The 11,146-nt window shown below is 37.2% G+C and overlaps 1 protein-coding gene across 1 annotated transcript; it reads left to right on the forward strand.

The window, feature by feature from the left end:
* Nucleotides 1-454: 454 nt before the first annotated feature.
* LOC114714732 (putative ABC transporter C family member 15) lies at nt 455-9,965 on the forward strand. Its single transcript, XM_028899503.1, is given in 13 exon segments — nt 455-763; nt 2,874-4,578; nt 4,580-4,676; nt 4,679-5,190; nt 5,260-5,346; nt 5,487-6,137; nt 6,386-6,550; nt 6,916-7,210; nt 7,378-7,592; nt 7,697-8,002; nt 8,530-8,593; nt 8,688-8,927; nt 9,410-9,965. Coding segments are annotated over 13 exon segments (4,479 nt in total). The 5' UTR covers nt 455-752; the 3' UTR covers nt 9,541-9,965.
* The last annotated feature ends 1,181 nt before the right edge of the window (nt 9,966-11,146 follow it).

Below are 11,146 nucleotides of genomic sequence, written 5' to 3' on the forward strand. Positions count from 1 at the left end.
ACACTTCATAAATGTGAGATCCTATCTCTCTTAAAATTGAGTTTTCTCATTCTGCATCTGTTTAATATTGCTCATTGCGAAGGTAAGTCTCTTAGGTTTGAAAACCCTAGTATCAATCAGATGAAGAAGAAAACAACGAAAGGCGTCAACTTATTCAAGTCACTTCCAACGTTTTACAGATAATTTACCATATAAATTTAGGCCTTTTTGGTCGATGATAGGGATTTTTATTTTGGCATATAATCTCAGTAAGATGAAGAAGCTAAGGACGCGTAAGCTTGTTTAATTAGGTTTTTAAAATAGTTTCCTGATTGTGACTCTGGTGGATTCTCACGTACGTGACATCGATCTAACCCTACTCTCTCTCTCTCTCTCCCCCCCACCCCCAATCTCTCTCATTGAAAGCGACCCCATAAATACATAATCATGTATTCTTGGTAAGCAACACTCTCTCTTTCTCTATGAGCCTTTCTTCTTCTTACCCCTCCTCCTCCTTCTATCTCTCTGTAACTCCACACTTCTCATAAATACTTTCTTTCTCCATGTTCTCGAATTAAGGCCATCTGAGTCATATACTGCTCTATCTTGAAAGCTTCTCGTAGCAACCTTTGTTATTTATGTGTGTGTACAGATATGTGCGTACACAGCGTATGAAAACTTGGCTTCTGTGAGTAGAGAGAAAAGCGAGCACGTGGAAAGAGACCGATTTGAGCTTGAATCATGCTTTGGGAGGACCTATCCAACATGGTTTTATGTGCTACAAGTAAGTTCAGATCTTCATCAGTTTACTCGGAAGTTTTGTATATTCTTTTGATAATATCAGTTGATCATCACGCACAAGAATATTATCTGGTGTGTGAATCCATATTCATCTCTTTTATTTGCGCAAATGTACGTGTTTATATGCTTTTTTTATTTCTACTAGTTGAAGTTCAAGTGTTTGATGATTTGTGTTACTCTAGATGGATGAGTTTAATTATATTTTCTGCCTTGTTGGCTTGGAACTTTGCATTGAACTATTTTGATTATCGCGCGTCTTGAGTTTTAATGTTATTTGATATTTTCCCCCCCTTGTTTTCATCTGTGAGGTTTGCTATGTAATTAGTCATTTTCCAATGAGCGAGCAATTAGTCTTGTGAATGTCTTGTGGCTTTTCTAATCATTGATTGCTTAAAGTGACCTATCATGTGCAGTATGTAACTCTGATAAAAAAATTATTCCAAGTTGAATAATTCAACACAAGATTTAACTTAGCTTGTTCAGCCCTTTAATAAATTATAGTAAAATATTGCCACTGAACATCAATCCAACATGTAAAGAAAGAATCCAACACCCCACAGGAGCGTGAGTTTGAGTTTCTTGTCGTTACGAAAGCCAAGTTGGTCTATAAATTATACATACTACTTCTGTAACTATTCTTTAGTCTAAAAAGCCTTCTTAATCCAAGACAAAAAAAGCCTACTGCATATACGTGTACTCATTTCCAGTTTATTGAAACTTTCTTTCATGGCAAAAAAAATATAAATAAATACTACTGACATACATCGATCCTAGGAGAAGGAATTGATTTCAGGTTCGGCTTGATGCAAAAGCAAAAAATACTTTTAGGAGAAGTATCCCTATTCAAACCCGATACAATAATAATAGATATGAGATATTATATTAAGAGACTAATAATTTTAAAATTAAATGATCCAAGATATATTTTTAAAATTAATAGACCAAATTAAAACATATATATGCACACTCATAAAAATGCCTCATGATAAGGTTGATTTTTTTTTTTTTATGGACTCCTCTTTCCATATCAACCGGACATATTCCACATGCATCACGACACACTAATTTCTATAATAAAGTTCCACAGGTTCATGGACTAACTATTTTTAATATATATTCAATCATTATTATGGCAAAGAACCCTGTTCACTGGGCTCCACTTGACCTGCCCCACCTATCATCAATGCTGTTGGGTTGTGTGGGACCCATGTATCCGCCTGTTTAACACACACCCACACGTTATAGGCGTAAATAAAAATCAAATTTGTATTCCTCATCTGCCGCATATCTTCAGCGTGGAAAAAAGGCGGAAGCAAAATGGGATTCTCTAAATGAGGGGTCATCTTTTGTACTTTCTTATGTTTTTGTCCTTTTGCTAATTGGGACATTAATGTGATTTGGATCTGGACCACTGCTGTGCATAGCGGCAATACGATAAAGATAAATAAGTGGCTTGAAAGCCAAACTTGGTGCCATGTGCTGCGCAGTCACCATGTGATGCAGATGATGGATGGGACAAACATCTTCTAGTTCATTTTTTAAAAAGATGATAAGAATAATAATGATGATAAAAGTTTTTCTTTCTTAAAAGAAAAATTTTAAAAATTTTTCAAAAGTGAAAATAATAGTTTTTTTTTTTTGGTCTACAGAATAGTGTATGATAGTAATTATTATGCCTCCTTTGATTGAGAGCCTACTTCTAAGGATTCTAAATATGTTTTGGCGTGGTGGCTTTCTTGGAAGCTGTCTTATATTTTGAGATTTTATTCCTGAGCTAAATAAAAACAATATGATTTATCAAAGTAGGGTGATCATTGTAATGTTAATTGCCCTATTGGGACATGAAACGTTATCCAGGGTTCGCTGTACAAAGAGACTTTTATAAGATTTTCTGATGTCTTGAGTTTATGAATTATCACCGCTCAAGAGTTCTTAGATTTATTTCTTTATAGGAGATACAATTATCTGTCCTTGTTATGCTGAATTTTTCTTCATAGTTAAATTCTATTTTCGTAGCATCATGCCAATCATAGCTGTGATCCTATGTTTCAGTACAGCACTGTAACACCTATCTCCTCAATGTTGTACTTCAGGTCTAACATTAGGCTCACATGCATGTTGGAGAATGTAATGCTGCCAGTGGGAATTGGGTTTTTATCAATATGGTTGATTCAAATTATAATAAAAGGTGTGGAATCGATCAGGAAGAGGAAGAACAAGGTCTCAGATCAAGACACAGAGATTCATCCCACCGTGCTGGAGTATGGTTTGGCTTGCAAAACCAGTATATTTTGCTGCACTTTACTTCTTGCAGTTCATATCTTGTTGCTTCTGATGGTGGTAAAAGGTGAGACTCAGTGCAACTCAAAACTTGTGGTTTTTACATCAGAGACAGTTCTGGTATTAGCATGGGCAATCACATTGATATCAGTGTGCAAGATGCCCAAAGTCAATGTAAAGTTCCCTTGGATGATAAGATCATGGTGGGTTTGCAGTTTTTTTTTGTGTATTATCAACTTAGCCTTTCATAGCCACTTCAGAATGAGCAAAAAGAAACAGATTGGATTGAGGGAATATGCAGATTTGCTTGGCCTTCTTGCTTCAACGATTCTATTGGGCATTTCAATATGGGGAAGAACTGGGATCGTGTTGATTGCCACGGATGGAATCTCTGAGCCACTCTTGAGTGAGAAAAGTGGCAAGGATTCAGAATCTCTCAAAAGGGAATCTTTATATGGGAAATCTACTTTCCTTGAACTCATTACCTTCTCATGGCTCAATCCCTTGTTTGCGGTAGGGTATAAGAAGGCCCTTGAACAGAGTGACATTCCTGATGTTGCCATCGAAGATTCTGCGGAATTTCTATCTTCATCCTTTGATGAGAGCATAAGAAATGTCAAGGAGGCTGATGGGACCACAAATCCATCTGTCTATAAGGCGATCTATCTATTTGCTAGGAAGAAGGCTCTGATCAATGCATGTTTTGCAGTGGTAAGTGCAGCAGCATCATATGTTGGCCCATACCTAATCACTGACTTTGTGAGTTTCCTAGCCGAGAAGGGAAGCCTTGGGTTGAATGAAGGATACTTGTTGTCACTTGGATTCTTATGTGCCAAAATGATTGAGACAATAACTCAGAGGCAATGGATTTTTGGCGCTCGACAAGCAGGTCTTCGCCTTAGAGTGGCATTGATATCACACATATATAAGAAGGGCTTGAATCTATCTAGTAAATCGCGCCAAAGTCACAGCGGTGGTGAGATCATGAACTATATGAGTGTAGATGTGCAGAGAATCACAGACTTCATGTATTACATAAATGTCATATGGATGCTTCCAGTGCAAGTAACTTTAGCGGTCTGCATTTTGCACACGAACCTTGGCTTGGGTTCATTGGCTGCACTAGCTGCTACGCTGACAGTTATGGGTATGAACATACCTCTTACAAGAATACAGAAAAGATACCAATCTAAGATCATGGAGGCTAAGGATAATAGGATGAAAGCCACATCAGAAGTCCTTAGAAATATGAAGACCCTGAAACTTCAAGCTTGGGATACTGAATTCCAGAACAGGTTAGAAGAACTGAGGGCAACAGAATCCATCTGGTTATGGAAGTCATTAAGACAAGGAGCATTTTCTGCTTTTATTTTCTGGGGATCACCTACATTTATTTCCTTAGTAACCTTCTGGGTATGTATGTTGATGGGGATTGAACTAACAGCTGGAAGAGTTTTATCTGCATTCGCCACATTTCGGATGTTACAGGATCCTATATTTAACTTACCTGATTTACTCAACGTCGGTCGCTCAAGGGAAAGTTTCGGTAGACAGAATTGCTTCTTATGTCAGGGAAGAGGAAGTTCAACATAATGCCATTGAGTATGTTCCAAGGGACCAACACAGTTTGATATAGTTATTGAAAAAGGAAGATTCAGCTGGGATTCTGAGCCAAGCAATCCAACCCTTGATGGAATAGATTTAAGAGTCAAAAGAGGAATGAAGGTAGCACTTTGTGGGACTGTAGGTTCTGGAAAGTCTAGCCTACTTTCTAGCATTTTGGGCGAAATGTATAAGCAGTCTGGGACTGTGAAGATCGGTGGAACAAAAGCTTATGTTCCGCAATCACCATGGATATTGACTGGGAATTTTAGGGACAATATCACCTTTGGAAAGGAATACAATAGTGTCAAGTATGAGAAGACTATTGAAGCATGTGCATTGATAAAGGACTTTGAGCTATTCTCCTGTGGTGACCTGACAGAGATTGGAGAAAGAGGGATCAATATGAGTGGAGGACAGAAGCAGAGGATACAAATAGCACGTTCAGTATATCAAGATGCCGATATATATCTCTTTGATGACCCTTTTAGTGCTGTTGATGCTCATACTGGAAGCCACCTCTTCAAGGTCAGACTTCTGTAGATTTATAAATCAAATTAACTCAGTCTAGTAAGTAATATTTTATATATTCTGCAGGAGTGCCTTATGGGGGTTCTCAGAGAAAAAACTATACTTTATGTTACCCACCAAGTAGAGTTTCTTCCAGCGGCAGACCTTATTCTGGTATGTGCAGGGTGATATTTTGTTTCTATATTTACTTCACCACAAATACAATGTGGCAATATATCAATTTATGTATTGAACTATTCTCTAGAAATCGATTTACTTGACATGTGATACAACCGACCTGTATATGGAAACAGGTGATGCAAAATGGAAGGATTGCACAAGCTGGAACATTTGAACAACTTCTAAAGCAAAATATTGGATTTGAAGTTTTAGTTGGAGCCCATAACCAAGCTTTAGAGTCAATTCTCATGGTTGAGAATTCAAGTAGAAAAACTCTAAACTCAGCACCCGAGGGTGAATCTAACGACAATTCTCAGTCAAATTCAGAACTTTCTCACACTCAACATAACATAGAGCAAGGAAGTCCGCCAGAGATCAATGAAAAAGAAGGTAAGCTTGTGCAAGATGAAGAAAGAGAAAGAGGAAGCATCTCAAGAGAAGTTTACTGGACCTATTTGACCACTGTCAAAGGGGGTGCTCTAGTTCCTCTCATACTTTTGGCTCAATCTTCATTCCAAGTACTTCAGGTTGCCAGTAACTATTGGATGGCTTGGGTTTGCCCTACATCAAGTGATGCCAAGCCTACATTTAAAATGGATTTCATACTACTTGTTTACATGGCACTTTCTGTTGGGAGTGCATTTTGCGTGCTCCTAAGAGCCATACTAGTGGCAAAAGCAGGACTTTGGACTGCACAGAAATTATTTATCAATATGCTGCATAGTATTCTTCGAGCACCAATGTCATTTTTTGATTCAACTCCACATGGCAGAATTTTGAACAGGGTAATGTGACCAATTGCTAGTTTCTAATATTTATTTTAGCATCTAGATATAGCCACTGATTTTTTTAAGAAAACTACTATAACATAGAGTAAATAATGTCTGTGTGGGGGAATGCATGTTACTTTCAAGCACAATTCCTGTAAGCGAAGGCATGCAAATAATATCTCAAGAGTTTGTTAAAGTTTCTAAATAATATCCGAGAGTCGTTTTCTTCAAAGTGATTCATAGACTCAGAATTTTTTTTGCAGGCCTCCACAGATCAAAGTGTGCTAGATTTGGAAATGGCAACCAAGTTAGGATGGTGTGCTTTCTCAATAATACAGATTCTGGGTACCATTGCAGTGATGTCACAGGTGGCATGGCAAGTATTTGTCATCTTCATTCCAGTAACTGCAGTCTGCGTATGGTATCAAGTATGAGATCCTTTCTTTATGGTTTCAGTTCCTATAAAATACTACCTTTGCTCCTTAATATAGGAACTACTTTGGGTTGGATTTAGTCTTAAATATGAGACCCTAAGCCATTTTATCTCTTATATTTATCAGTTTTTCCAAACTAATTTAACTAACATATGAATTGATATATGATCTAATATTATATAGCAGTATTTTATGGAAATATATCACATTTGTTGTAATTAACTAATTTAATTGACTTCTTCAATCTGCCTAAATTAGTTAAGTAGCTCAAATTGATGTTGAATGGTGCTTCTTTCTGCAATCTTGTACAATATTAGCTGCGTGATATCCTGGCTAATGTTCAAGTATTCTTATTTCAGAGATACTATACACCAACAGCAAGAGAACTGGCTCGCCTGTCACAAATACAAATAGCTCCAATTCTGCACCATTTTGCAGAATCATTGGCAGGAGTAGCATCAATTCGAGCTTTTGATCAAGAAGGCCGTTTTGTATATTCAAATCTTGAGCTCATTGACAGCTACTCAAAACCGTGGTTCCATAACGTATCTGCAATGGAATGGCTTTCTTACAGATTGAATTTACTATCCAATTTTGTTTTTGCCTTCTCACTGGTTTTGCTTGTGGTCCTCCCAGAAGGAATCATCAATCCAAGTAAGCAGAACTCTTTGCTTTACAATTGCTTTATCATATGAATAAGTTTGAAATCTTTACTGCAAGAGAAGTAGTATGATGACATCATTTTAAAGATTATACAGCCATTGGAGGCGATGATAGTTCTCAATAGAGCACTTATTCCTTCAAGCAACTCTTTTCTACAGGCATTGCAGGGTTGGCAGTAACTTATGGGATCAATTTGAATGTCCTGCAAGCTTCAGTCATATGGAATATATGTAATGCAGAAAATAAGATGATATCTGTTGAAAGAATTATTCAGTACTCAAATATCAAAAGTGAAGCAGCTCTTGTAATTGAAGATTCTCGGCCTCCAAACAACTGGCCTGAAATTGGAACAATATGTTTCAAAAATCTGCAGGTTAGAGATCACAGACCAACCTAAACATGAACATAAATATATACAAGTTCAATGTGCTCAAGTGTTTTCTACTATCTCTTCTGCTACATAATCATGCTTGGCAGATACGTTATGCGGAACATCTGCCCTCTGTTCTGAAAAGCATCAATTGCACATTTCCGGGAAGAAAGAAAATTGGTGTCGTGGGACGAACTGGAAGTGGAAAATCAACCTTAATACAGGCCATTTTCAGGATTGTTGAACCTTGGGAAGGAAGCATCGTAATTGATGATTTGGATATATGCAAGATTGGTCTACATGACTTAAGGTTGAGGCTTAGCATCATTCCACAAGATCCCACAATGTTTGAAGGCACAGTTAGAGGAAACTTGGACCCACTAGAGCAACACTCCGACAAGGAAGTGTGGGAGGTGAATAACTAAACCAAACAGTAAAAAACAAGAATAGTTAGGATGCTGTTATATACGCCCACATAAATATATTGCATGCTTATTCTAGAGGTCAAATAGTTAACAATATTATTAAAACCTTTCTACTATTTTAGGAAGGTTTGTGTATGTTTTGAAAACAGAAGGGGAATTTGTATAATTTCAACAAAACTAATTCAAGATCAGTATAATTTACTATTTATTTCACGGGATCTATGTGTAAGTTTTTAATGTGAAAGAAAGGTCTGAGTAGCTTCAACAAAGCTCAAGGCAGGTTTGTATCGGTTTTGAAAACAAATGAGAAGTCTATGTAGTTTCAACAAAATCTAACGAAATCTATGTAGTTTAATCTGTATATGTACTACATTATTATTCTAGAGATTAAATATAATCTTGCAAGTTTTTTAATATTGAGCTGTGTGAAGTTGGTTGCTGGTATATCAGAAAGCTTTTTATTCCTTAAGATTGAAACTTTTTCCCTAATATGTAAACAAATCCTTCACCTTCAGGCTTTGGATAAATGTCAGCTTGGTCAGCTCGTGAGATCAAAGCAAGAGAAATTGCAAGCCTCAGGTTCGATTCATCGACTCATAGGATTTTTGCAATTTTATCAATCAACCTTCCCGGTACCAATCATTTCTAAAATGATTGACTGTATTATTATCAGTGGTTGAAAATGGAGAAAACTGGAGTGCAGGCCAAAGGCAACTATTTTGCCTTGGAAGGGCCTTACTGAAGAAGAGTAGCATACTTGTGCTGGATGAAGCAACGGCATCAGTTGATTCTGCAACAGATGGAGTGATACAGAAGATCATCGGTCAAGAATTCAAAGATAGAACTGTCGTCACAATAGCTCATCGAATCCACACTGTTATCGATAGCGATTTGGTTTTGGTTCTAAGTGATGGTAAGTCAAACACGTCATTGACAAGTGAAGACACACTGACATATCCACAAGCACATACTCAGTAAAATTATGAGTAGGTTACACATATTTCTCTAGTTTCATTAAAAAGATACATGGATTTTTCTTTTATTCTGAGGACCTACACTAACTTGTAAAGTATGCACATTCACAAGTTTTATTAAAATCACCTAGAATTCTCTTCTATTTTCAAAATGTACCCAAGCTTTTTCTGAAATAGAGAAGAGGTGCATGTACAATTTTTGTAAAAGCTAGTCATGTTTACAGTTTACTCTTATTTCAAGGGGGGGTTGTGAATGATTTAAAAACAGAAACTTAATTTGTGTAATTTACCTTCTGAGTGTAGAAGAAATGAGTCTATATTTTGAAAATATGAGAGATTGATGTAGTTTAACCAAAAATTACCGAAACTCTGTCCCATTTACTCTCAAATCATTAATCCACTTGTCTGATATGTTTGACAGGAAAAATCGCACAGTTCGATGCGCCATCGAAGTTACTTGAAAGAGAAGATTCCTTCTTTTCCAAACTCATAAGGGAGTACTCAAGAAGGTCACAAAGTTTCAATAGCTTGGCCACTCAAAATGGCCAATGAATATAAGTTGAACAGCATAAGGAATTCAATCTATTGGATATGGCCCCAGTTAGTCACATTTAAGGCCACTGATTAGTAGGCATTTGAAATGGCCCCAAAGTGAAAAAAGAAAAGGAAAATTCTGAAGCAGCAATGGCTTCATTCTGTATTGCTTTAGTTATTTGGAGGCTTATGTTCAGGGGAATATATCACAGAAGCATTAAAGCTTCTTATTCTTATGTTGTACTCATGATATATGTAGTTTAGGTTAGATGATTTGGGTTGAGTTGGGCGCTGTAGATGCAATTTGGTTTTTAAGCTTAATTATTGGAGAAGCTATTATGCATCTGTAAGTCTTTAATAATCTGGATCTTTTGCATCAATGGCAATCACAGAGAGACAAGCTCCATAGAAATAACAGATCTCATGTTTATTTATTTCTTTCATTGATGGCATGTTTTGCAGAGAGAAGATAGGTATCCAAAACTCAGTTTTGCATTGTAGAAGCAAGAAGGTATAACTGCACAAGACCTCTCTTCTCTTACTTCTTTCCTTGTTTCTTTCCTTTTCTTTTTTTTTGATGCCACGGGTATTATTCTGTTAGGGGCAATCTTGTGTTTTTGTTTTGCCTTTTATTTTTGATGTTATGTTTGGCAAAAGTCTAAAAGAGAAATATTTTTAGAGCAAGGAAAAAACCATAATATAGAATAAAATCTTTTGACGGAAAAATTTAATAAAAGATATTCAATAGATATAAAATGCAAATTTGCTCCGGAAATACATGGCCTCTAAAAGTTTTTCGAGTTCCAATGTCAGCCCGAAGGTTACAAAAACATGGCAATATCGTGGTGGCAGTTAATCCCATTAACTTTGAAGGTTAGTTTGACCAGATAGCTTATACGACATGCCACCTCATCATTTCTCCCTCCCTCCCATCCACATCACCTTCCACCTCGTCATCACTACCTCGCTCTTCCTTTCAAGTTCCAGAAATCCTCCCAAGTTCTTTGACTCAAGTCGTGCTTCAAGATCCAGCCACCTAAGTCGTGTTTCAAGCGAGGTCACCGTCTTTTCTGGACCAGAGGAGTTCGATCGAAGAGGAGAGCTAAGAGAGTTCCACCTCATTGACTCTAATCAGGTCGTGCTTCGAGATCCCTTCACCCCTCGTCCAGGAGACCCCTTCCCATCAGATGTCAGGGAATGTGGAAGAGTTAGCCGAGTTCCTCTGGTCGGACACCGACGATTTAGAGGATTACTCGGAGAATCCGACTGGATAGAGAAAGGCCATTGGCATAGCGGACTTCGATTTGTATTTCGAGAGATACCCGCCACTGGAAAAGAAACACAAGTGAATGTCCGGTCAGTGCTTGAATGAGCGAGCAGCATAATTGGTTAGAAAAATTCGGCAGCTGCTTAGAACACTCACCATACCCGCTTTCTGTTCTTATTTTGATTCTGTTGTTGCCCCGGAAATTAGATTGTTTGTTTATTTGTTCACCCCACAATTGGTAGCTTCTGATTGTTTTTTCCGGGTTCACGTTTCCAATAAATTTCCGATTGTTTATTCCGGATGCTTTAATACATTTTTTTTTTTTGAATTTACAGGAAGCATCTGATGGGCGTACAT

The sequence above is a fragment of the Neltuma alba genome, unplaced genomic scaffold, assembly GCF_004799145.2.
Source record: "Neltuma alba isolate B1F8T4 unplaced genomic scaffold, ASM479914v2 tig00011539_pilon, whole genome shotgun sequence".
Taxonomy (NCBI): domain Eukaryota; kingdom Viridiplantae; phylum Streptophyta; class Magnoliopsida; order Fabales; family Fabaceae; genus Neltuma; species Neltuma alba.